General features: G+C 45.3%; 1 protein-coding gene across 1 annotated transcript in view; it reads left to right on the forward strand.

Annotated features, from left to right (window-relative positions):
• Positions 1-27723, forward strand: part of LOC133358603 (plexin domain-containing protein 2-like) — a 59677-nt gene that overhangs the window by 21627 nt on the left and 10327 nt on the right. The window contains exons 5-10 of the mRNA XM_061576988.1: positions 863-985; positions 4357-4475; positions 6909-7008; positions 8417-8512; positions 24687-24768; positions 26198-26258. Of these exons, the coding sequence (XP_061432972.1) occupies positions 863-985; positions 4357-4475; positions 6909-7008; positions 8417-8512; positions 24687-24768; positions 26198-26258 (581 nt within the window). The remainder of the gene's footprint in view (positions 1-862; positions 986-4356; positions 4476-6908; positions 7009-8416; positions 8513-24686; positions 24769-26197; positions 26259-27723) is intronic.

The following is a 27723-nucleotide window of genomic DNA, read 5'->3' on the forward strand; positions in this document are numbered from 1 at the left end:
TACATAACCGCTACACGGTGAGTAACGATGCGATCTGCTTTTGTCGTCCTGCCTTCTGCTCGAGCTTTTTTCCCCTCGCGCACAGGAAGTAATATCGCCATGGATGTGACATTTTCCAGCGATGATAGTTCTTTGACTTCACTATAAAAAGGCGGGGAGGGGGAGGTGGGGGGAGGGGGGAGCAGCGAGTCTTGAGCAGGAGGGTTAAGGGTGGCAGCCACAGGAAAGGATCTCGTGCCCGAAAAGGTAGTCCCACCGTGACGACGGCAGCCCCAGACTCATTGACCGCGCCAACATATAACGAGTCAATGGTGGTTTGTTCTCTCACCTTTTGCTGCGATTTTGGCCCGGACAGATTCGTGTGGTGTATGGTGAGCTGTGTGGTATGGCGTCCTCTATGTCATCTCATCTCGAATGCTTATATAATTTGTTACCATCTGCTTTTGATTCACGTGTGTTTTCGTTCGTGACCATTAAATACCTTGATGGTCGGTTGTGCAATACTCCTGAAGGACCGTTCTGTGATATTAAAGTTTTTATTTTGGTGTTGCCGTGTTCTCGTGCACCGCATATCTCCCTTGAAAAATAGCTAAACGGGATCATCCATGTAGCAAAGAAAATAGACTCAAAAGTGCCTGGAAACCAACTGTATAGCGTTGTGGAAAATCGCTGTTGCTCATAATAGCGGTCAGATTTTGTGTGCAAGCGCTTACACTCCTGTTTGCCCATCTCCTTTTGTTTGTTTGGCAGTCTTCTAGTTGCAGCAAATGGTCTGCTCCTTCAAGTGAAGTAAAATTGGCTTCGTGATAAAGGTCTCGATTGTCGTATAATATCCTTCACGTATTGATTGTTTTTTTTGCAGGGTTCATATTTGTTGGAGTTGTGAAGTACCGAATGATCACTCTCACACAGTACATTGCGCCACTTATGGCCAACTTCGCGCCTAGCCTCTCCGACAACTCCACCGTCAAGTACTACGACAACGGTAGGTGAACGAGCTTCTTGCTTGAGAGGATGAGACACAATTACAGTCCCTCTCCCACACTTGGACAGACACGTCATTTAAAATAGATAATGGTGTACTTGCATCTTGGTGAATTACTTTCCAACTTCTCTATCTCGACCTGCTCTCTTTCTCTGCCATTAATGCGTTGAGTTGTATTTTGAAGAGCGGCGATTCTAGGATATGGTACACAGGAGGTGGTACCAACAGTGGAACCAAGTGATGTGGGTAAAACCAAGACAAAGATCCCCTGTGTAGCCATAACAGACTGTTAGCGGGCACCTAATGAAGGCCGGAATGGCACCTGAGGGGGTGGGTGGCCAGCAGTAGTGATGTCTACACACCAGGTACTCAATTTAGGTGGAGTCAACCTTGGAGGAGTCCCAGGACCAGTTGACATAATCGTCCCTGATGTTGGCCGTGAGCGGGAATTGAACACTAACCAATGCACTTACCGCTCCCCATAATGTATTGGGGCACCTGTTGTTGTCACATGTGAAGTTAAACCTCTCCAGGAGGATACTGTAGGAGCCGACGTTTTGGAGGCAACTGCTGTGGTATTTATCAGAAGGGAAGAAAGTGGTGGCACGGTGCTGTGGCAATGACAGCCTTTGCTGTGGTGACCTCCTTGAACATCCCGAGGAGCTGCCCTTTGAGTGAGAGGCAGCCGGCAGCCTGCAACCACCGCTGTTTGTTATTGGGGAGGAGCACATGCTCCTCGGGCATTCCTAAAGAGTTGATGCTGATTGTAATAAAAAAAATCATCTTTTGAGAGATGGCAGAGGTGGCTCGGAGGTCCGGGCTACTAGTTCACAACCGCTAAGTCCCCGAGTTTGAATCCAGGCCGCTGCCTGGTGATTAAACCAGGTTCTCAAATCATCTCACCCCTTATTTTTTTTCTGACAGTGAAGTTTAAACACCCTGGGTTGCGTAAAAAAAAAACATGGCATTTGTGTGGGGGTTTGGCGTAGGGGACGATGAGACGCATGGGGCGCGGGCGTGTGTGTGTGTGTGTCTTGTCATTGCCGGGAAAGGTCCTGGCAAGGATTATTCAACATCCCCTTACCAGGCACGCTGAGGGGAGAGGCTTGTAAAGCCCAAATGTGGTTTCAGACCAAGGTGGTCCTGTACGGATGCCACATTCTCTGACCATCTGCTACAGCAGAGGTGTAAGAAATTCCAACAAGACCTACCTCTGCTTTTTTGACCTGGTCACGGCCTATGCTACCAGCAACAGGCCAGAGCTTTGGGCTGTTCTTCATTCTTTCTCCTCGCAAGTGTAGTAGGTCAATAACCAGAGGAGAACTTCTGTGAAGCAAAACGAAGGGGTAACGGCCCGTTTCACCCGATACCTGAGGAGGTATGGCCTCCGGGCTACACTGCCTGCTAACACTGGGACCACTCTAATTCTTAGCCCTCCGGCTAGGGGCCCTAGGGGAGGCTACGCCAACCCGACCGTGCCAAGGTTTCTGGGTCCTGACCACTGGCCTCACTGGGCTCCGGCCCTTAGAAGGACAACGGAGCGTGGGGTCCAGGGTCCTATCTTCAGCTCTGTCTTCGGCTTGGAGATGACCTGAGCCGGACCCTTCAGAGGTCTGACTTATATACAGGTCCGTGGCTTGCTCCGCCCTAGCCGCGCCTCCCTTCCAGAACTTTCTGGAAGGTGACATCATCCTCCAGTCCCCCCTCCTGGGGTTTGGGGATTGTGTCCTAGGATCCTTTATCCCAGAGATTACCGTTGGCCCCTTGGGCCAGAGTCCTTTACATTAGCGTAATTGCACTTCCGCCCCCTGTTGACGTGAAGGGGAAGCTACTTGCTAACAGCATGGGGAGTGCCGATTAATGCCTCTACACAAGCATTAAGAGCCTTCATGATGGTGGGCAGGCCCGGTTTATATCTACGTGGCCAGGCGTTGGAGCCATTCCCTGTTCACTTTGGGGTGTGACAGGGATGTCTGCTGGTTCCTGCATTATTTAACATCCCCTTTGACCACTTGGGTTCGAGAAGCTTTCCATGGGTGAGCAGGAGTTTCCTTCTGGTTAAGATACAATAGGAGGCTGACTGATGCTTGGGTGCGGTCAAGGGATAGCTCCCGATTGGTCAACTATGTAATGTATGCTGATGATTGCTGCTCACTCAGAGGGGGAGTTGGAGGCGCTGCTGCTTAACTTGGAGCATGCTACTTAGAGGTGTAGGGTCTTACTATCAGCCCCACCAAAACTAAGCACCTGCTTGGGTAGTTTGTACCATAAAACATTCCACCCCTCACCTTCCCATTGGTGATGGAGCAGCTGTGGAGAGAGTGGTGAGTTTTACATACCTAGGCAATATGACCAGCTCTGGTGGACAGCAGATGTCTCCTGAATCAGTTGGGCGGCATTATCTTTTCATCTGCTACATAATGCTGCGTTGAAGCTATCTGGGCTGTCGCTCAACACGAATCTTCAGGTGTTCTCGGCTACAATCATGCCCTGTCTTCTCTATGCTTGTGAAACATGGATCCCTCTAATGCATCATATCTGCGCCGGTTAGAAACATTCAGGCTGGCCTGCCTATGATCCATCTGGGGTTTAACCAGGCTGGATTGCGTGAGGAGCTCACAAATCCTTGAAAGATCTGTACATATTCCCATCGATGAACTCTTCTGGCAGGCAAGGCTGCGTTGGCTGGGTCATGTAGCCCCCATGCCCATTCACCGCATGCCCAAGCAGTTTGTTTGGCCTTGATAGTGGGGGGCTAAACGGGCACGACATGAGCTGGAGAAGAGATAAGCTGATGCAGTAGAGCTTGAGTTGACTTGCCGAAGACTGGTACAGGTGGTGTCAAGATCGGCCACTGGAGGAGGCTCGTGAAGGACACTACTGGGCAGTTGGAGGCAGTCGCCCTTCAACAACAACAACGCAGGGCAGAGGAGTGACGCTCACAACAACGAGCGGCGCACCGGTTGGATAAAATGCAGCAAGTTGACACAGTAGGGGCCACAGTTGGTCCATCTGCCAGTCATCTCAGTCAACATATGGCACCTGAGTCTGTCCTTAGACCTCCTGTTAACGATCCTTTCACACTTCAGGTGTCCTCAAAAGGCACCATGGTGACATCACCACCACTTGGTGGCAAATGACGGGTGTTGTTGTGTTCTTTGAGCAGCCTCAGTCGTGAAGTGGTTCGCACACTGCTGTGCTGCCAAGCCCGCAGTGGTTTGGATACATGAAAATATACTACCCACGGCCAACGCTAGTGATGATTATGCGCAGTGCGGGCCTTCATAGGTGCTACTCGCTAACAGCAATTGCTCCGACAGCCTAAACCAGACTACACGGGGGGGGGAGGGTGGGGGTCTTTCTCTTTGCAGGCTCCTTGCTCGCCGTGGAGTGGAGCGATGTCTGCCTGTTTGACAACCGAAGCGTCGGTGGCTTCACCTTCCAGGCCGTGCTACACAGCGACGGGCGCATCATCTTCGGGTACAAAACGGTGAGTGCCACCTCGCCAAGCGCCCCCCCCTTCCCCCCCCCCCCCCCACAGGTTTTCACTGCACCGACCACGCATATACTTACACCGGCTGTGGGTGATCGTGCACACAATGTTGTCCAGTCTGTTCTCCTATAACGCCGGTAGTACTTGTGTTCCTGAAAAACGTTGCATTGGGGAAAACATTTTCGTTTTTATAATCAATAATATAGGATAAGGCACAGTCCCGCGATAGCACGTGAGATGCGTAATGCTGCGGGCCGAGCGAAGACTGAGGCGTCGTGGGTAGCGTCTAGAAGCATCCAGCAACATCCCAATGCCTTGTGCGATGCTACTCCAAGGCGCCTGTACGACTGCTTATTCCTACTCGCGCGATATAGTTGCGTTCGTTCGACCGCGTTCTATCCAATTCACATCCGCATTGTAAAAAATGTGTTCCATGTTACATTAATCACGTGATATCCAGTTTGCGTTTTGAAAACGCGCATTATAGGAGAACAGGACTGAACTGTATTGTGTCGATCCGACAACCTGAGGGGAAACTTAGCCTCCTGGGTGAGGGTGACATTCTATAACTCGTAGTTTTATTGTCTATCTTTCTTCCTCTGCACTTGACTGATTGTGCAGTCTAAGGCGATCTTTGTCTACCTTTGTGTCCACGGAACTATTTGCCCCCACTTCCCGAGCACATTCATCGTGGATTAGTGGGTCTCGACAGCCAGCACGCTTCGTTTGAAACCGCGAGCGCGCCCCCTCCATGTTTGTGGTGGCGAGGCGATGTTGGCGGCTGGTCTCTCTCTAACCTTGTGTTGCTCGTGGCTCGTGCTGCTGTCGGCGTCTGCGGATTGCTGTGTTTGGTGTGTGCTTTTTGTGCTCTGAAGGAGAGTAATTATACTGTTCGCAGGGAAAATAAACACGTGCCCTTTTTGACACAAATGCGCTATTGTGGCTTGCTTTGACATATATAGAAGAGCTTTGTGGCTGTATTACATCTGTGTGTGTGAGGGGCATGTGTGGTAGGATTGTGTTTAGGTTCTGGTGCTGCTAACACCTGAATACTGTGGAACTGGCATCCTGTGGCCGTATCTCTTTCCCCGCGTCTCGCCGCTTCATATCCATCGCTCCCCTTTCATCTTCTTCCCTCCAATCAGCTGCTAATGCCCATCGGTTTGGCTGCCAATATCACAGTCAATAAACACTAAAAATGTCGACAATGTTATTTCCTTTTGGCCATGTGACGACGTTAGTTAAGGTTAAGAATACGTGCAATATTGAAAGTTCTATAGACACTTTGGTATGCTGTAATGGCTATGTATGTGTAGTGTCTTCAAAAATTACTCGCACCGACACGTTGTAACAAGTCGCCTTCTTACACTTTATTCACCTATTCTTGCACCAGTTGTATCTATATGGTCACTTATGTTTAACTTCTCCCCACTCTAATCTACTTTTCACCTCCCGTATCCTGCACTTGGCAGCTCTGCACATGGCGACTCTGCACACAGCTAGTCTGCACACATTTAGTCTGCACACAGGCGACTCTACACACTCTACACACAGTGTCTCCGCACACAGCGACTCTACTTCTCCACCGCTGCCCTCACCTCCACTCGCTCAGACCCGCTCACCCGTCTGTCCCGGGCGGGGGGATCAGCCAACACCCGCCCGGCGACGGCGTGAGGGTTGAGGTCCCGTTGACGGCTGGAGCGGCAGCGGCGAGATGTCTTCACTCTTCGACCCCGCCAACAACAGCGCTCTCTCCACTCCCGCACACGCCCACCCTTACATCCCTCTGCTAATTATCCGAGACCTCTCGTGCGTCTCTTTAAGCTCTTGCCAGGCCGGCGCCTGTTGGCCCATCAATTAACCCTTATCTCCCATCTCCCTGGCAACACCTCCGGTCTCAACGTGCACAACCGGTCGACCACGTTTGCACCTACTTCGCCCCTTAACAATTGGCGGTCTGTCCGTGCAAACCTCACGTTGCACACGCGCACCTGTTTGCCCTCAGTTGCCCTCGGTTAACTGTGCGCACCGCGTATTTCACTCCTCTACACGTGTATGCGTGTTGAACTTCTTTCATTCCGTACCGAGCTAGCCGTGATAATAGAAGGTGTGGAGGGAAGGACCACAAACTAAACACAAAGAAGCTTCAAAGAAATTAGTTATCTATGTATTATATAGTGGTGTAGTAGTATATTCTATAGTGTATTGTATCGTAGTGTGTAGTGTATAGTAGTTTGAACTTCATTTGAACCGTATTTAGCCAACCGTACTAATCAGAGGTGTGGGTGGAAGAACGACAAACTAAATGCACATAAAGCAGTTGTAAAGAAAGCATGTACAGTTTGTGTAGCGATGTCGGTGTGGTATCACGTTGTTCGAGAATTTAACCGGTCCTTGTCCCATTTCCCCCCCCCCCCCCCCCCCCCGTAGATTCCCATCCCCATATCGCGGATCAGTTCAGGCAAGCATCCCGTCAAGGTCGGCATTTCGGACGCTTTCATCTTGACCCACAGGTCCCCAGGAAAACCCAGTGAGTGTGTTACTCCTATGAGTAGTGTCAATCGGTGCTCTCTCTCTTCTTAAACTGCAATCATCTCTGCAAAGTTGTAAAAGCGCTGTAGGTGTGAACCAATTTTATTCATTTACAATTTTCTGTACCTGTCCTCCGGTACACTGCACCTCTGATTTAGCACTGTTGGCAACATACGGTCCAAATGAAGTGCTACGTAATACTGCAACACAATTTGGGTTTACAGTGTCTAAATGTGGCTTTTGTAATTTGGTCGCATCTCAAGTTGCTGCGAATGAAGGAAGGAAGCCGTGCAGCGTGGGACAAACTCTTTGGCAGTAATCCTGCTACTGCGTCGGCACTGGTGCAGAAACACAAATGACAAAAACAAAATCCCGCCATGTTCGTCAGTAAGACTGCCTTTTTTTAAGGAGATTTTAAAAAGTCTAATGAAAAAATATGTAACATGCACAATGACACGGGTCATGGACAGAGAAAGGGGGGGGTTATTTATTTAAATAGTTTTACCGCTTATATTTTTAATAGCCAGATTTTTTTCTTGCATTGCATAAAGCGTTGTGATTATCTTCACTAATCGCTGTGGTAAAAAGGTTTGAAAGTTTTTAAAATGTGTAATATCGGGTATCTATTACAAAGTGAATGAACTCGAGGGTAGACATCTTGATATGTCTGTGTCAAAGTTAACAGGTGCATAAATATGTGTTTTTAATTTTACTATTGGTTAATTTGTTGAGACTTTGTGACTTGCACATTACGAATGGGTACATTTTTATGCTTGACTTCATGAGCACCACATGGGAATACAGGGAACTTTCTGAAATGAGAAATAAAATATCGAACATATGACCTGCTTACATTTAACCACCTGATTGTAAAATGTAGAACTTCCTGCAATTCTGGCTGCCCAAACAATGCTGCTTTGTTGTTCATACGATCAGGCGTTAACGATCAAAATATATGGCTGGCCAGCTCTGGCAAGGTTGAACCTTTGGCTTCCCTTGTAATTCCTCAGAAATTATTAGAATTACGTGCACTTTGTCAGAAGCTAAGAGCGGTGGTAATTTAAATGGACCGCTGGTCCCATGTCGTAGCAATAGTAAACAGTACAATGTCGCATATCCAACTCGCTGATGACTGAGTTGTAGATGGATATGTGGCAAAATTTTGATATGTGAATGATACAAAATGATGGTTTCACCACCGCACGCAAAAACTGCACTGGGTTTGGTGGTTAATTGGTCAGGGCAGATAAGTGACGTTGTTTACGTTTCAAACTGCCACTGCTCGCCTGTGGCCTACGGTGAAGCTTGAGTTACCGTACCACCCTTGTTTGAGCGAGATGTGATGCTGCGATTTCATACAGAGTGGGGCGGTTACCCCGCTGCTGTAACGATTTTACTGCCGTCAGTCCCGAGCAGGTGGACCGTGTACGAATATCACCGCGTTGATCTGGACACCACCGAGTTGACCAGCGGCTGCACCATCGAGCTCGTTCCCTTGCCAAGTAAGGCCCGGCTTCTCTCCTCCATCTCTCTCTCTCTCTCTCACTTGTGCAAGATGCTGGCTTCGCAGATGTGGAAGCGGTGGGTGCAAGGGGGCGGTTTTTATTGTGCTGCACTTCCATCATCCACTGCGCTGTGAATTTAGTGACCCGAGTTGAATTTACGAACCGTGGCTAACATTGGTGCGGAGTGATATCTGAACTGGTCCTGGGCCCCTCCTTCACAAAACCTGCACTGGCCATAATTTATTATTATTACTATGGTAAGTATGTATGCTGAACTTCTTTTTGCACCGTACGTAGCCAACCCTGCTAATCGACGACGTGGTAAAATAAGCCCCATAACCTAAAGGTGCGGGAGGAGGCTTTCATCCAACAGTGGAATGACAAATGGTTGTCAATTATTACGTGAATTATTACATACTTTCAACACCATTTTAGGCTACTTTTATTATAATCTTTCATTCAGTTTGTCAGTCAGAAAATAGAATCCAAATATTTATTTCTACTGGAGAAATCCGATGAGCTATGAAGCTATTTTTTGTTGTTGCAAGCAGTCACAATGATTAGTCTTAAATATCAAGTCCACCTTTCGGCCCAGCATCTTATTTTGTTTTTATTCTTTGGCGATGTCACTGTCGTAGAATTGCATTGGTGGGGGCATGGCAGTGGTGGTGGTGGTAAAGGGAACATCGCTGGGGGCTCTTCCCACCCTGATATTAAATACACTTTCACATCTTGCTACCGTGGTGCAAAATTTTGGCGACCTGGTGGTGAGATGTTATCTGCCTCGTCTGGAGATTGTTGTATATTTGGAGTTTGTGTGTCTCTCTCCCCGTGGTCACGTGGATTTTTCTCTGGGTCCTCTGCTTTTTCTCTCCACATTGAATATCAACATCAAGCATTTAGAGTATTTGACTGCAATAAATTTCTACATGATAAGCCACTTCGTTGAGCTATCATTTGTGGCCAAGTCGATTCTGAAAAAGAGCTACATAGCTCAGTGGGCCCTTACCTGGTAAAATAAAAATAGTTTAGCTTCGTCTTTGGTTCTTTCGGTAAAGTCACGTAGGTATAAAATAAAATAAATTAAATCACGACGTTTCGATTTCAACACAAGCAATCATCATCTGGTGGGAAAACCACAGCAAGAAATTAGTTTTTTTTGCTGAAGTGGGAGAGAGATGCCGTGGTAAGAGGTTATATAGGTAAGAGAGGGGGGAGGGGCAAGGGTCGGGGGGAGGGGCAAGGGTGGGGGGGGTAGGGGAGGGGGCGTTGCGTGGACGTCCCTCTCCTAGCATCCACGCAACGCTCCCCCTACCCCCCACCCTTGCACCTCCCCTCTCTCTTACCTATATAACTTCTTACCACGGCATCTCTCTCCCACTTCAGCAAAACAATGTCTTGCTGTGGTTTTCCCACCTGATGATGATTGCTTGTGTTGCAATCGAAACGTCGTGATAAAATGTATTTTATTTGATACCTACGTGACTTTACCGAAAGAACCAAAGAGTGGATCCCTGCAGTCACGAAATCTTCCAATCTAGCTTAGCTTGGTTTAAAAATAGCCAGTGTTGCATTCCTTTTGGCAGTTTGATGTGGTGACACTGGATTGGCAGTGGTGCACAAGCAAAAAAAAACCCAAACCCCGATGCATCCGTCAATAACACAGCCTTCAAACGGAAAAGTCGACATTAGGTAACGTTTTGGACAGTGACCCTTCCCTTTATGTTCTATGAAGAAGGGCCATTGCCTAAATTGTTGCCAAATTGTGAAAACTTTCCGTTTTTAAGGCAGTGCTCTTGATGAATGTGATTTTGAAATTTTTTTTTTGTTCTCGGGTAGAGGTCTAGCAAAGCACCGTTTAAGATGGGATCCGCAAGATGAGAAATGGCATGATGCATAAATGTATTATCATGAACTGACAAAAAATGGCTTTTCTGTTATGGAAACTCTTGGCTGCAGCAGTCTTGAGCCTATCTCAAAGTGTGGAATGTTGTCTCATGGATTCACTGATCTCGGCCAAAGGAATGTAGAATTCATAATTATTTGCACTTGTAAGGCACCTTTTACATAATCTCAATGTATCAGGGATTGAAATGAGAAGGTTTTTAATGAAATAACTGGATGGCAAACTGAGCCAAGCAAGAACAAATCTAGGTGTTTAAAACTAAACTAAAATGTTTTTATCTTGGTGGGTAAGGCCCACTGGTTATATAGCTCTTTTTCAGAAGCGACCTGGCCGCAAATGATAACTCAACAAAGTGGCTTATGTTAAAATTATGAGCAGCCAACTACTATAAACGCATCATGATGATTCTAAGTTTTTACTCCGGACTTTAAGTTGTCAACCCAATCCGAGGAGCCTGACCCTCCACAGGTGGAGGGGCTCTATAACCCTGGAGGTACCACAGTAAATGCCCAATCACCCTATCGAGGCGTGCATAGGGATGGGAGGGGGGGGGGGCACAATTGGCAGGTCTTAAAGACCACGCCAAGGCATCGGATAGAATTGGATCCTGAATATGAAGTAGCACAAGCGCTCACAAGGCCTTGAACACGAGCAATGAATTGTTTCTACTTGCTCAGGGCTGTGAACAGACACGAGTGTCTTGCGGCGTTCGTAATGGCATGAAGGACATTTCAATTTAGAATCCGATTATTTATTTATACTGGAGGAATCTGATTAGCATAAAGGTATTTTCTTAAAGATGTCCAGTAATCACACTTGAAAGGTTTGTGCGTTTATTCCTTTCGTGGTTCAATTTCCAAAATAACGGGACTGGTTTAAATTACGCACCGTTTTTCAAAGGTTAAAGCAGTCGCACTTATTGCTCTGTTTTTTACCATGCAACTATGAAATTGGATTTCATTGAGTCATTTGTAATCAAATAGCGTCTAAACGCTTTTTTGGAACGGTAGGGCGTTTCAACTACAGTGTACCCCCCTTTTTTTACAAGTGTTTTGAATGCGATGGGATAATTCAAGGCAGTGTGCGCTTAACCGAAATTCCGAACCTCGTCCGAGGAATGATAATTGGTTCTTTACCCTTCTATCTGGCAACAAAACTGACACCTTTTTGCAAGGAGTCATGTTTGCATAGACCGCAATACCTGCAGTCATAAATACAAACAAAAGACATAACTCTGATAATGTGCACTGTCCTTGAAGTTGATTGGTCCACACCCGAGACAGCTTTCCTTCGAGCCTAGTCTCATATGGGTTGGACCAGATGACGCCAAAAGGCGCACAACTCAAGGACAATGCACCATCAGAGTATGAGAGCTCGGGGCAAGCATCTACACTATGGGGACCTCATTTGCCAGTAAAAATATGATAATTGGTTCTTTACCCTTCTATCTGGCAACAAAACTGACACCTTTTTGCAAGGAGTCATGTTTGCATAGACCGCAATACCTGCAGTCATAAATACAAACAAAAGACATAACTCTGATAATGTGCACTGTCCTTGAAGTTGATTGGTCCACACCCGAGACAGCTTTCCTTCGAGCCTAGTCTCATATGGGTTGGACCAGATGACGCCAAAAGGCGCACAACTCAAGGACAATGCACCATCAGAGTATGAGAGCTCGGGGCAAGCATCTACACTATGGGGACCTCATTTGCCAGTAAAAATATGATAATTGGTTCTTTACCCTTCTATCTGGCAACAAAACTGACACCTTTTTGCAAGGAGTCATGTTTGCATAGACCGCAATACCTGCAGTCATAAATACAAACAAAAGACATAACTCTGATAATGTGCACTGTCCTTGAAGTTGATTGGTCCACACCCGAGACAGCTTTCCTTCGAGCCTAGTCTCATATGGGTTGGACCAGATGACGCCAAAAGGCGCACAACTCAAGGACAATGCACCATCAGAGTATGAGAGCTCGGGGCAAGCATCTACACTATGGGGACCACATTTGCCAGTAAAAATATGATAATTGGTTCTTTACCCTTCTATCTGGCAACAAAACTGACACCTTTTTGCAAGGAGTCATGTTTGCATAGACCGCAATACCTGCAGTCATAAATACAAACAAAAGACATAACTCTGATAATGTGCACTGTCCTTGAAGTTGATTGGTCCACACCCGAGACAGCTTTCCTTCGAGCCTAGTCTCATATGGGGTATTGCGGTCTATGCAAACATGACTCCTTGCAAAAAGGTGTCAGTTTTGTTGCCAGATAGAAGGGTAAAGAACCAATTATCATATTTTTACTGGCAAATGAGGTCCCCATAGTGTAGATGCTTGCCCCGAGCTCTCATACTCTGATGGTGCATTGTCCTTGAGTTGTGCGCCTTTTGGCGTCATCTGGTCCAACCCATATGAGACTAGGCTCGAAGGAAAGCTGTCTCGGGTGTGGACCAATCAACTTCAAGGACAGTGCACATTATCAGAGTTATGTCTTTTGTTTGTATTTATGACTGCAGGTATTGCGGTCTATGCAAACATGACTCCTTGCAAAAAGGTGTCAGTTTTGTTGCCAGATAGAAGGGTAAAGAACCAATTATCATATTTTTACTGGCAAATGAGGTCCCCATAGTGTAGATGCTTGCCCCGAGCTCTCATACTCTGATGGTGCATTGTCCTTGAGTTGTGCGCCTTTTGGCGTCATCTGGTCCAACCCATATGAGACTAGGCTCGAAGGAAAGCTGTCTCGGGTGTGGACCAATCAACTTCAAGGACAGTGCACATTATCAGAGTTATGTCTTTTGTTTGTATTTATGACTGCAGGTATTGCGGTCTATGCAAACATGACTCCTTGCAAAAAGGTGTCAGTTTTGTTGCCAGATAGAAGGGTAAAGAACCAATTATCATATTTTTACTGGCAAATGAGGTCCCCATAGTGTAGATGCTTGCCCCGAGCTCTCATACTCTGATGGTGCATTGTCCTTGAGTTGTGCGCCTTTTGGCGTCATCTGGTCCAACCCATATGAGACTAGGCTCGAAGGAAAGCTGTCTCGGGTGTGGACCAATCAACTTCAAGGACAGTGCACATTATCAGAGTTATGTCTTTTGTTTGTATTTATGACTGCAGGTATTGCGGTCTATGCAAACATGACTCCTTGCAAAAAGGTGTCAGTTTTGTTGCCAGATAGAAGGGTAAAGAACCAATTATCATATTTTTACTGGCAAATGAGGTCCCCATAGTGTAGATGCTTGCCCCGAGCTCTCATACTCTGATGGTGCATTGTCCTTGAGTTGTGCGCCTTTTGGCGTCATCTGGTCCAACCCATATGAGACTAGGCTCGAAGGAAAGCTGTCTCGGGTGTGGACCAATCAACTTCAAGGACAGTGCACATTATCAGAGTTATGTCTTTTGTTTGTATTTATGACTGCAGGTATTGCGGTCTATGCAAACATGACTCCTTGCAAAAAGGTGTCAGTTTTGTTGCCAGATAGAAGGGTAAAGAACCAATTATCATATTTTTACTGGCAAATGAGGTCCCCATAGTGTACTCGTCCGAGGAAATTAAGCAAACTGGAGATGTCAGTGTGGTGCTATCACTGTGAATGCTGTATCCATTTTCATGGCTCTGGACCCTGGCCTTCGGGCACCCAGGCTTGCACAGCCAACAGCACAACATCTGTTCGCAAGATCTGTCTCTTCTGACCCATTTTAGTCAGCTTTCAGAGATGTGGCCGTACTTTCGACAACACTCCAATGTCGAGATTTATTTGAACACGTTGTTAGTCTTTCGCGACCAATATTAACCATAATAGAGGTTTTGTTTGGGTTGGATCGCGTAGATGTAAATGTGGTGTCATTAAAATCGCTTACTCTCCAACACACCAGTGTGCTGAACTAGTAACTGATTGCATGTTTTGTTTACATGACAAACCTTGCTAATTGGCTGTGTCGGGTGGTGGTGGGTTTAATGGCACATTTATATCTACGCTATCTAATCTAAAAAGCTCTCGTGTTAAGGTTTATGTTTGTGCTACAAGTCTGCTATGTTTTGAGTTGTGTTTCCAATATGGTGTATACACTATGGGCACAATTTGCATCTCTTTGAGTACAGGACATATTAAAGCAGTTTTTGGCAGAAATGGTTACTTTTAATACCATTAACAATATTTCCGATTGTCACTATTTTGCCCTTAGCATTCCTGCTAAAGCAGGCATCTTAATGGTGAGTTGAGGGCTTTCTGATGAGCGTGTGCTAGATCGAAACACTTTCGCATGAACCCCAACTGTCTCTCTCCGTGCATGTGCCAAATGGTACCAGTTCTGAGCTGGCGAGAAATTGCACTGGGCAGCGATGGGTTGGTTTATTTAGCGAATGCTCTTTCACGTGACTATGCAGTGGCCGGATTGGTTGGTGGACGAGGGTGATGTGCTTTAGACATCGAGCGCGTTCCCAACACAGACGGTCTGCCCGACTCTTGCTTGTGTTGCTCGCAGACTCCGTGAATCCTCTGTGGTGCGACACTGAAGCTGCTGCCTGTGGGTGTGGGTCCCATTTTGTACCGTCTTTGGTGCCACGGGAAAGGCCCAGGCAGACCAAAATTTTTAAACGAAACTTTTACAAATATATTTTACTAGGTAAGACCCACTGAGCTATTAGCTTCTTTTGGCCATAAATGATAGCTCAATGAAGTGGTTTATCACGTGGACAGTTATAGCAGCCAAACACTCTAAACACATGTTGATTCTAAATGTGTAGGAAAAAATCTGAGGACTCGGAGAAAATACCACGCAACCATGGTGAGAACGTACAAACTCCAAATATGCAGGTGTCGGGGTTGGGATCGAACTCGCAACCTCGTGTATACCGGGCGAGGTAGTTAACATCTCGCCACCATGGCACGGGAGCAAGGCCAGAAGCTCACAGGGGGGGCCTGTGTTCGTGTCGTCCGCACTGCCTGCTCTGCTGGGTGTGTGTGTGTGAACCCTCCCATCACCTCGGCCGACGTCCCCTTGCCAGGTCGTGCTGGTGATTGTACACGTGCAGCCCTGTTGTCATTCCGCCCATGTGTGTGTCGTAACAGTTGGGATTGCCAAAACCAATATTTGCAGAAGTTGTACCCACTGCTGTAGTCATTGGTGTAAAGGTTTCAAGACCAACATTTTTATGAGATTGAATCTGCCGGAACGACGTCACGTAATTTTACAATGTGACGCACGCACGCAAATGTAACTGAATGTAACGTTGCGTACATGAATTTACTGCAGAATTTGTTTTTTGTGGGGAACAATTTGCGCACGTCTCACCTGTTTTATATTTTAGCAAAGCTGTAGCTCGTGTCTGGCAGGATTTTTGCTGCCTGTAATTGCCTCCTTCCCCCTCCCTACGTGTGCGTGTATGGGATTATGGCAGTTCTGAGCCGTCGTTGTGAAAGCGGTGCTTAGGACAAGGGTGCATGCAGTGTGCCAACCTTTTAGATTTATTCCCAAACTTGGATTTGTGGATGTGCTTCAACCACTTTTCAGAGTTGCTGAAAAGGGAGAGAGGGGGGTGGCGAGTCCTTAAGTTGCAATGGTTTATCGATGGATGTCGCTCAGGCTTGTTCTCTTTTGGCTAACGCCTCCCCTCGGTTTCGACCACCTTCCATCATCCCGTCTGGTGACGAGTCCTGCTCAAGGCTCTTTTTTTTTTTTACAGTCGGAATGATGTCTACAACGTGTGTGTGTTCTCTGATCCACGCATTCTTGGTGCAATTCCAAGCGTGCACTTTTCCTTGCTTTTTTGCACGTCCTTTTAATAATCTCTTCGCATTTTTTTAAATGGTGATAATATTGGTTTCTCCATCATGTGACTATATCGGCCATAAATAATCAAATCTCCTTTGAATTCATCCTTGGGGGGCGTTTGAGACGTTATGGACCATTCGCCAGCTGGCTAAATCCCTCTGTTTACTCAATAAGCGGTGATTTCCACGTGCGTCAAATGACATTGGTTCTGAGTAAGACTTTAGATCTACCACATGCAGTCCCTGGGAGATGCACATCCATCAGAGCTGTTATGTAATCGTTTTGTGACTTTTAGCTTAAGTATACATTTTCTTATTTCAATCTATTGTAATACCTTTTTTTTAAGTGACCATATATATATATACACATAAAATGTGTCCTAAAATGTTTTAAGGCGAGCTGTGCGACCATGCCTATATTAAATAACGCACACAAAGGTATGCTGCTCACACCACAGGAAGGCACAAGTCTCGTCATGCCCTACGTGCATGTCATGTGACAACCACATTGCATGTGGAATGCTTTTGGCCTTATCCAGAGCACTAGTTCAAGAGCTGAATCTAACGATTGTTGTTCGCAATATATATTTTAACATAGCATAACTGATGACACTGCAGCCCATTTAATGAACGTGGGCGGAAAACACTGGTCTACAGCTAAAATGCTTAGCGAAATCAATGTAGTCCAACTTTGCTAATTCTGGGTCACTGAGAATGAAAATGATGCTTAAAATTGTTGATTGGCTCTAGTTTTCAAGCTATGCTACTGGGTCAGTATATACGACCCGTGACTTGGGAATGGTGGAGGATAAGTGAGTTATAAAGGGAAGGGATCTCAATTTAAACCAGAAATGACTAAAATACATCTTTGACTGGATCTATGTCTGGGTTTGGGCAGTTCTTGCTTTTTGAGCAAAACGATGAATGATGCAATCTGAACCTGGTGTTGCATCATACATGACATGAATTGCATCATGTTATTCCTATACGTCATGGATGATGCAATTATACCTAGGCTTACATCCCTCTGCTGAACAAATTGCCCTTTATATGAGCTCTAGAAATCATACAGTGTCGTGCGCTCTTATTTGTCAGTTTGATTTAACAAAGGGACGCATTTCTGTTTAGCCAGAGTGAGCAGAGATGCCTCGTACTTGTGTGAACAAAGCAGATAACTTCCGCTATTCTAGGGTTCTTTCGGTAAAGTCGCGAAGATCGAAAAAATAATAACAATAAAATAATAAAAATTAAAAGAAAGTGCCTTTATTATTTTTATATTCTTGGTTCTTTCGGTGAAGTCACGTTGATAGAAAAATTAAATAAAATAACAGAAAATAAAGACTAAAGCTTTCGTGACTGCAGGAATTCATATTCTTTTGGTCTTTTGGTAAAGCCACGTAGATAGAAAAAATGATCAAAATACTAACAATATCACAACGTTTCGATCGCAACACAAGCAATCGTCATCAGGAGGGGGAAAGCTGGTGAGGCAGGCTGTTTATAAAGGTTTAGAGATGGGCAGGGCAGCTAATGTTGATGTAGGAGAGGTCTCCGTAACCTGCAGCCGGTCTACACCAATCAAATCTTTGCACCTCGCTCCACACACCCACACTGCTGATGGTGGAGGTGGACAAGAAAACACAAATCAAGTCATGACCCAAAGTGGTTGATGACATCTTTCCAATGATTGCTGAGTTTAAAACCGTCATCTCGGTTGAAATTGTGTCTGTGTCTGTATATATGGATGGCTTTGTGAACTAATCTTTGTTGATAGCCAGTCGGCTTGCAAAGTACCATCGTCTTAGAGAAAGCAATTTCACGTGAGCCAGCCGCATTAAAGTAATGATCAGCTACGGCAGAAGTATTGGTCCTGCCATGTTTCAGATCTGCCTTATGTTCACGAGCACGGTCTGAGACATGTCGTTTGGTTTCCCCAATGTAACTGCTGCCACAGATACAGCTTAGTTTGTAGACGCCGGGATATTGCTTATCAGGAATTTTGCCCTTCACAGATGGGATCAGGTCACATTTTATGCACTGTTAAATCGGACCTGGATCTTGTGTTTGTTCAAGATTTTGTAAAAAAAATTGGTTATCCCTGCTATGTAAGGTGAGGTGATGGTTTTGATTGGATCTTCAGATGGCTCCTTCCTCGTGGTGGGGATGATGTTTTTGCGGAGGTGTATGTGTTTTGAGTTCACTGATCAGGTGTTCATGGTCAGAGGTACATTGAGCTCTATGGTGTAGCGTTTTGATGAGGGAATTCTTCTGGGATGGATGGTGGTGGGAATCAGGTTTTAGGTAGGCGTCAGTATGGGTCACTTTCCTGTAGACAGAGTGGCTCAATGAGCCATCTGGTCTCTTTTTGATTAAGACATCCACGAAGGGTAGCATGCCATCCTTTTCCATCTCCATGGTGAATTTGATTGCTGGGTGTATGGAATTGATGTGGTTGAAGAATTGTTCCAGAGCTGGATGGCCATGTGGCCAGTTGACAAACGTGTCATCCATGTACCTCTTCCACAAGGACGGGCGTAGAGTGGATGCCTGGATGGCGTCCGTCTCAAAATTTTTCATGAAAACGTTGGCCACAACTGGAGATAAGGGAGAACCCATTGGGGTGCCTTCAATTTGTTTGTAGACTATTCCATTCCAAGTGCAGTATGTATTGGTAAGGCAGTGTCTCATCACGGCTGGTACAGCAGCATTCAGTTCTTGTTGGACCAAATCTTTAATTATTGTAATGCTATTGGGCACAGGAACTTTTTACAGATAAACTGCATCGATGTCTTTAATTGGCGATACCAGGTGAGCTGAATTAAGAACAGAAGAGGTGGTCTTACCAGTGAATGGCTACAAGATCTCGGACAAATATCGGGCAGTTTGTAGGTGGGTGAGCCAATGGTGGAGACGATTGGACGAAGGGGTGTACCTTCTTCATGGATGTTTGGTAAGCCATATACTCTGGGTGGTCTAGCAGCAGAAGGTTTTAAGGAAAACCGTTTGGTCGGTTCAATTAATGTGTCTTTACCGAAAGAATCACAGCATATGAATTCATGCAATCATGAAAGTTTTAAGTCAAAATTTAACTTCTGCTATGTTTGTGAAGTGACTTTTGCATCACAAAAGTGCAGTATAACCACTGGTTAAGAAAGCCTATCACCCTTATTTTGGCTGCTAAATTGGAGATCAGAACAAGATGTGGGGCCCCACACATATGCTGCAACACTTGTACAACAAATATTTGCCAGTGGTGGAACAGGAAAAGGAAATCTTTGTCTTTTTCAGTGCCAATGATTTGGAGAGAGCCAACATATCATATCAGGAATTGTTACTTCTGCATGGCGCCTCCAGTTGAGAAAGGTGTGTCAAATAAGAAAAAGTGGACTGCATTGTCCAAACATTCCATGAGCTATACGCCCAGTACCCCACGGAGAAGGACTGCCGGTTCCTGATGCACCAGAATCATTCTCACTTGAGTCGGACGAGGGAGAGGATGAAACTTCTGGTCATGAACCATCAAGGTCACATGACCCAAATTTCTCCAATCATCCTCCTCCTCTGAACCACACCTCATAACACAAGGTGAACTGAAAGACCTTGTCAGGGATTTGGAACTACCCATTAGTAAGGCAGAGCTGTTGGGCTCCAGACTGAAGCAGTGGAATTTTCTGGCAGGTAATGTTAGGGTTTCCATGTTCCATGACTGTCAAAAGGATCTTGTCCCATTCTTCTGCATGGAAGGTGATCTTGTAGCCTGCAACAACATCGATGGTGTGATGGCAGCCATCAACATCGTTCATAATCCAAATGCGTGGAGACTGTTAATTGATTAATCGAAGGTGAGTCTTTAAAGCTGTTTTGCTGCATAATGGCAATATTTTGCCATCAATTCCAGTTGGTCATGCAGTCCATATGAAGGAAACCTATGACAACATGGAACAACTTTTCAGGTGCATAAACTATAACCAACATCAGTGGCAGCTTTGTGGCGATTGAAGGTTGTTGCTCTCCTGCTTGGTCTGCAGACTGGATACACAAAGTATTGCTGTTATCTCTGCAAATTGCAACACAAGCAAACATCATCAGATGATGATTGCTTCTACGTGACTTTACCGAAAGAACCAAGAATATGAATCCCTGCAGTCACGAAAGCTTTAAATAAAAAAATATGCACTTGTATATACATACTGGTTTTTTGCCTTTTGTTTCATAATACATTATATTTAGATAACCCTTTTGCTGATATTTAAAGTGTTACATGAACCAGGTGACATGTTATGTAAAGCAACCATAAACACACAAAGGCCTAGGTTTACAATTTACGAGTGACTCTGCTATCTTCACAATATACATAGACGTAAAATGTAAAAACTTAAATCTCTTGGGAACAGTAAGCAATCGGTTGTTTTAATTGTCATGTGAATTCAGCACATCAAAATCCATAATAAACAGCACATTTAATCTCTGAAGCAGACAATGTCTAAAATATTGTCGACCATACTCTTTGTTTTTTTCGGTAAAGTCACGTAGGTTAAAAAATAAAACAAATAAATTAAATCACGACGTTTTGGAGGCAACACAAGCCTCCGTCTTCAGGTGGAACCGTCACAGAAAAATCACCGCATCAAGTGAAGAGACCTCCAAGAGACACGACCCTATATACTGGTTAAGGGGAGGGTAGAGGAGCCAGGATGGGTCGTGGGGGGTTGAGTACCAAAACAGCCACTGCGGCTACACCTGGAGCTGCAGCCGAGGCCTTGTGATGTAGATGGCGTAAGTAGATAAGCGAGCGAGGATTACGCCGCCTTTTGTTATGCACGCTGGTGGGTTGCAGGCAAGCAGTGTGTGAAAAGCTAAAAAAGCTACTATGGCTGTACAATTATAAGGCAGCTAGAGTTTGGCTTGGTTGATGACATCTTTCCAATAATTTCTTAATTTAAAACCATCCTCTCGGTTGAAGTTGTGTCTATGTTTGTATATCTGGATGGCCTCATGAACAAATCTTTGGTAGTAACCGGGAGGTTTGCAGAGTACTTTGGTATCGGAGAAAACGATATCATGAGAACCCGCTGTGTTGAAACAATGATCAAGAAGAATTGGTTCTGCCATGTTTCAAATCTGATTTGTGCTCGCGAATTCGGTCAGAAATATGTCGTTTCATCTCCCCGATATAGCAGCCACCACAGGTACAACTCAATTTGTAAACACCGGGGTACTGTAAGTCAGGAATGACATCCTTTACGGATGGGATCAAATCACGGATTTTGTGGACTCGATTGAATCGGACCTGGATCTTGTGTTTGTTTAGAATTTTGGAAATCTTTTTGGTAACGCCTGCTCTGTATATTTTTAGCTTTTCACACACTGCTGGCCTGCAACCCACCAGCGTGCATAACAAAAGGCGGCGTAATCCTAGCTCGCTTATCTACTTACGCCATCTACATCACAAGGCCTCGGCTGCAGTTCCAGGTGTAGCCGCAGTGGCTGTTTTGGTACTCAACCCTCACGACCCATCCTGGCTCCTCTACCCTCCCCTTAACCAGTATATAGGGTCGTGTCTCTTGGAGGTCTCTTCACTTGATACAGTGATTTTGCTGTGACGGTTCCACCTGAAGACGGAGGCTTGTGTTGCCTCCGAAACGTCGTGATTTAATTTATTTGTTTTATTTTTAAACCTACGTGACTTTACCGAAAAAAAACAGAGTATGTATCCTTGCAGTCACGAAAGCTTCAAATCTAGAATTGTAGACCAGTTGTAATCGAAGCACCCAGAGCAAAATCAACGCATGCAATGGGGCAACGTGCTATCCTGTCCAGAGAGGACATTTACACGAGACTGCTATTAACCTATAAGGCTTTAAAAGGGCTCGCCCCACATTACTGGCAGGAACTAATACATGGAGATATTCCATCAAGGTCCCTTAAGATATTCTGATCTCCAACTGCTCGGCACTCCCAAGTCTAGGTTGTGCTCTTTTGGTGATCGGGATTTTGTTACCGTGGTACCCAAGCTATGGAATCGGGCAATCGGAGTCGGTAGATCTATTTCGTTCTGCTTTAAAACCCCATCTCTTTAAAGTGGCCTTTCCTCTTTATTTTGGTCAGTTGTCCTGGTTCTGTTTTTATTTCCTGCTTTTCATGGATTAGGAAAACGGGCGAATTTGTGTATTTTCGTTCACAAAGTCCGAAAAAAACAACATGAATCAAAATGAACATGTATTTATACTAAAGTAATACAAATTGTAGTCTCCCATCATGTTCTCTTTATACTGTCCTTGGTAGCGGCGTTCAAAGTCCTTGTGAAAGCGCTCGTCTTATTCCTCCGAGTACACTCCCATGTCCTCCTTGAATTGATCAAGGATATGGACTTTGAGGGACATCCTACAGCCCATTGTGCCATAGTTCTTCGCCAGAGTCTCAACCAGTTCTACATAGTTTTCGACCTTGTGATTGCCCAGGAAGCCACGAACCACTGCGACAAAGCTGTTCCAAGCCGCGTTCTCGTTACTAGTGAACTTCTTTGGAAATTAATTGCATTCCAGGATCTTCTTTATCTGTGGTCCAACGAAGACCCTGGCTTTGACCTTTGCCTCAGACAGCTTAGGGAAGTCTTAAAGGTACTTGAAGGCTGCCGACTCCTTAACTACGGCTCTGAAAAATTGTTTCATAAGGCCCAATTTAATGTGCAGTGGTGGCATCAGCACCTTCCAGGGGTCCATCAGTGGCTCCCACTTGACGTTGTTCCTCCCCACAGAGAACTCGGTCCGCTGTGGCCAGTCCCGCCTTGTGGTAGTGTGCCTTGGTGTCTAAATCTTTTGTAGTAATTTTTTTATCACTTTAGTATAAATACATATACATTTTTATTCATATGTTGTTTTTTCCTGAAAATAGGTAAATATAAAAATATCACTGTCCTGGTCACAAAAGCAAAGTTTGTGTAGAATAATAGCCATTTTCTGTACTTTTGAGGCATTAGCAATTCGGAACTAACACTTACTACCCAGGAACAAGAAAAAAAAGTATTAGTGTTATCAAATTATCATGGGGGGGGGGGGTCACTGGCATCCAAAACCACTGGTGGAAATTCCACATACCCATTTGTGGGGTCCGTTGCTCCCCATCGGTCGTCTTACTCTTGTTTTCCCCACGGCATGGCACTTGTGCTGGAGACGCTTAACAGCCAGAACGAAGTGGCCGCCACATCGCATTTTTAAAACGCAGTGTGGTTTGTTGGAATATCATTTGTGTCGCGCTGTATTCGTAAAACATTATTGGTGTTCCAGCCACAGTCACATTGCCTTCCTGCTTTCCAGAGACATCTTGCATTTGTTTGGGTTTTTTAAAATATGAAAACCAGTACCAGCTTGGTGGTTTACAAGCACGTTGCACGTTTTCATTGAAGAGTGTAAAAACAGGGTACTGTTGTATGGTGTGTTGTGTTGTGTGTGTGCGCACTGAACATAATTCGCATGATTTCTATATGGTGCTTATGTTTTTAATTGGTGATGCTAATTATGTGCACCCTTCAGAAATGTAAGCAGGAATTTTTAAGTGTGCACGTGAAACATGGAAATACTTTAGAGATGTTACACAATTGAAGATGTGTATTGGAAAATGTGGACAAATGAAACCACACAGAATCCCTCCAGTTCAGCTTCAAGAACTTGAAAAGCTGTCATTTGTGCTCCATGATAAACTACGTGCTTTAAGAACAGACTTTTAAAGTTATGGTTTGTATGTGCATATAAATGGGTCATGACATGGCTGTAAAATGGTCTCCACTCAGTAAATACTTGACTGTATTATAAACATCTGCTCGAAGACGTCCATGGTATATTTAATTAAATTATGTGTCCTGCCCTTCGACATAAAATATGGAATACATTCTGATGGTGCCCGCTTTAAAGAACTGGCATTGTCAGTTGTGTGCTATCAGCGGAACGTGCAGTTTTTGAAGCCAGCCTGCAAACAACAAAGTCGGCCTTCTTCCAGCGTCGGTAGCTTAGTTTCATTTGTATATTTTTTGTTAAAGTTATTTGTTTTACCTTTCCTGTATTCTTGCAGTCATATAATTGTTTTCTATTCTTCTTGTAACGCTCTGACCTGCCCCCTTACTGGACATCCGTGAAACAAAAAAATAGCTTCATAGCTCATCGGATTGCTCCAGTATAAATACATTCTGATACTGAGCTTTTACACTCCCAAACATCGTGACAACATTTCCTCAACAACGCTTTTGTGCGCGGCACGTTGAGATCACACGTGTGTGTGTGCTGCGTGTCGTGTTCTGCGGCGTTACAGTTTGCGCTCCCATATGCACCTTCCCCCCCCCCCACCCCCGTGCAGCCTTTCCAGCAGTGAAGGGGTTGAGCTTCTTCCATATCGCTGCTCGATTTATCCGGCTGTTTTGGAAGAGTCGTTCTTCACTCCGTGAAGCTACCTGTGTTTCTTCTTCTTGTGATCCTGACAGCATGCAATCAGTACAAGACGTGTGACGGCTGCCTGTCTGCCCACATCGCATTCGACTGCGGGTGGTGTGGAAGCATCCAGAGGTTTATATTCATTTATTTATTTCGGCTCCTATTTATTCTATGGGACCTTTCTTGCCAGCGTCAAGACGATGACAAAATAAGAATAGGCTTACAAAATAATAATAGGCTTTCGCCTTTTGGTGTTCTCTGGTCGAACACGGAGACAAAACCATAAAGGTGGCTGTCTCTGGTGTTGGCAAATCCGTTGCAAAGACGATGCATAGATTATTATCAGGACACGTTTTTTTTTGCGTGATTCACCACAAGTATGTGTGGTTAATGCAGTATTTGATGCCTTGCAAAAGGTGTCTTTGGTGTTTAATCATCTTAATACTTACTGTTTTTATTGCTGGACAGGCTAATGCCTATTCTTATTTTTTCATCGTCCAAACAACTAGATTTGAAGCTTTCGTGACTGCAAGGATTCATATTCTTAGGTTTTTTCGGTAAAGTCACGTAGGTAAAACATCAAAATTAATAAAAATAAAATAAAGATCACGACGTTTCGGAGGCAACACAAGTCTCCGTCATCAGGTGGGACCGTCACAGCCAGATTAGCTGCATCGCTTCCACGCCGTCGCCCACCCTTTTGGCGTCCGCCCCCCTCCCTCCCTGATACGTTCCATTCATTGGCTACCACATTCTGATGAGCTCCCCCCCCCCTCTCCTCCCCCCTCAACTCGCTTTTAAGGGATTACATCTTGAATCATTGCCTCACTTGATGCAGCTAATCTGGCTGTGACGGTCCCACCTGATGACGGAGACTTGTGTTGCCTCCGAAACGTCGTGATCTTTATTTTATTTTATTTTTATTAATTTTGATGTTTTACCTACGTGACTTTACCGAAAAAACCTAAGAATATGAGTCCAAACAACTATTTATCATCATCACGTGCCCATGGTATTCCCACGACTGGCTGAAGGCCTCTCTCTTTTCCAAAACCGTCCGTCGTGGCCCTGCAAAGCCACAATCTATCTCAGGTGTGTGCACTGAATTGATCGCACTGCCCATGTCCTGGTGCTGCTCATCCTTTTGAGTGTGTTCCACTGCTTGGACTGCCATTCTGTCACCAGTCTCGCCCATTGGCCATCATCTTGTAACGCTCTGATCCACCCCTACTCGACGTCTGTGAAAACGAGCTTTGTAGCTCATCAGAATCCTCCCGCAGTACAAATAAATATTCTGACTTTGATCTCTCTTAGCCACAAGGTGCCCTGTTAAAGCTGACTTGCATCTGTCCCTCGATCCGTGTATTCCTCAACTTTGCAAACATGTTTTTCATCCTGCTTTTTTTCCTCCCCCGTTTCACTCCTCACAATTTTTCGCTCGTAATAGCTCCCGAGTGCAAAATGTGCAGCCATCTACTGTGAAGATCTTGAGTAATTCCCCCCCCCCCCCCCCCCATGCTTCCGTGTTCGATTGTTACTCATTTTCCGCGTTTTGTTTCAGATGCTCCAGCGGATTTGACCGCCACCGGCAGGAATGGATCGACGGAAGTTGTCCGCAAGAGGTACGATGATGAATTAACCTGCGCTGTTAATCAAAGTCCTCGTAACATGAAGAGCCTATTTAATGAAAAAATACAACTAGGCTTTACCCCTTTTTATAGTGTAGGTCAATCAGTTTCAACGACGATGCATACATTATCAGAGCATGTTTGTTTGCATGTTTTGCCACAAGTATGTGTGGTTAATGCAGACTTTTGATGCCTTGCAATAGGTATCTAATTGGTTTTTTGATATTTGAACACCTGCTTTATTGCCCGAAAGGGCAAAGCTTATTATGTTTTCATCATTTTGATACTGGCAAAAAAGTCCCATAGACATGAAGAACCGATAAATATAATACTTATGTGTTCAAATATGTATAGTGATGGACTCGAGATGCACTGTATCAGGAGGCACTCTGTCTATGTATAGCCTTTGCAGGCACAGGGAATACTACAATAAGGTCAGGGCAGCAACAGGCTGCCTGACCCACAACGCTGCAGACGAGGGTAAGACGATGTTGTCTATGATGGCGAAGACTTGACGGGACTTGACGAGCTCCAGGGGTCCACTCCAACAACGGCCCCGAGTCCTCCCCGCGGTCCCCCTTTTATCCCCCCAGCACAGCCTCGCTCCCCCTTGGCTACGCCCCCCTTCTAGACCCTCCTAGAAGTTTCTCCTTGTACCCCCTCCGTCACCTTCTCTCCACGTGCCTTCCTCCCACCTACCCCCTCACCTGCTGGCCGACAGGGTTGCCATGGCAGCCGAGCTCCTTTTTGCCAACAGCCATGCCGTAGTGACCCATTCCATATCACTACATATGTATGTTCCTAAGAGTATAGCAATGCACGTGTTCCACTTGTATGGTTGTAGGAGTTGTCGCTAAGCCATCAATGGGTCGCCGTTTAGAATGTTCCTCTGGGTGTGACGATCCATCGTCCCGAGCCAGACCTCCTGGATAGGACAGAGCATTTATTTTGTTCATCAGAAGTACTGATGCAGAACAGTGTGTTGCCAATCAGCAGCTTCAGCCAGTGGTGCCAATGGACATCTAACGGTCACTTGTATGTATGTGTGGTGAACTTCGAATCGTACAGAGCCAACCGTGCTAATTCAAGTCCTTTATGGCTCCTCGCACAGTACGCCTTACATCGAGATTCTTAACTCGTCCTCCTCAAGAAACATGCTCTGCTGCCTGTGTTATTAAATTGCAGTTAACGTGTGTTTAAAACAAATTTTGTAGGAGTTTTCCTCGTAGCCCTGTATGTGACCCCAAAACTAAGGTCGTAGTGTGTGAGGTTGCTGTGGGGGTTTAGTCTCAAGTCGGCTCCCACTTAAACCCTATTTTGTGGCTCAGGTCTATTAGAATACATTGCTATAATCTGCATTTGTCGCCTACTCGCAATGTTTGCACAAGTTCGCTTCCTCTTATGTCCACTTACTCGTTATTTACCATTGCAATATTCAAGCATATATTTATTGTGCGCA

This window comes from Lethenteron reissneri, chromosome 7 (genome assembly GCF_015708825.2).
Source record: "Lethenteron reissneri isolate LAM-NWPU_2019-01 chromosome 7, ASM1570882v1, whole genome shotgun sequence".
Lineage (NCBI taxonomy): Eukaryota > Metazoa > Chordata > Hyperoartia > Petromyzontiformes > Petromyzontidae > Lethenteron > Lethenteron reissneri.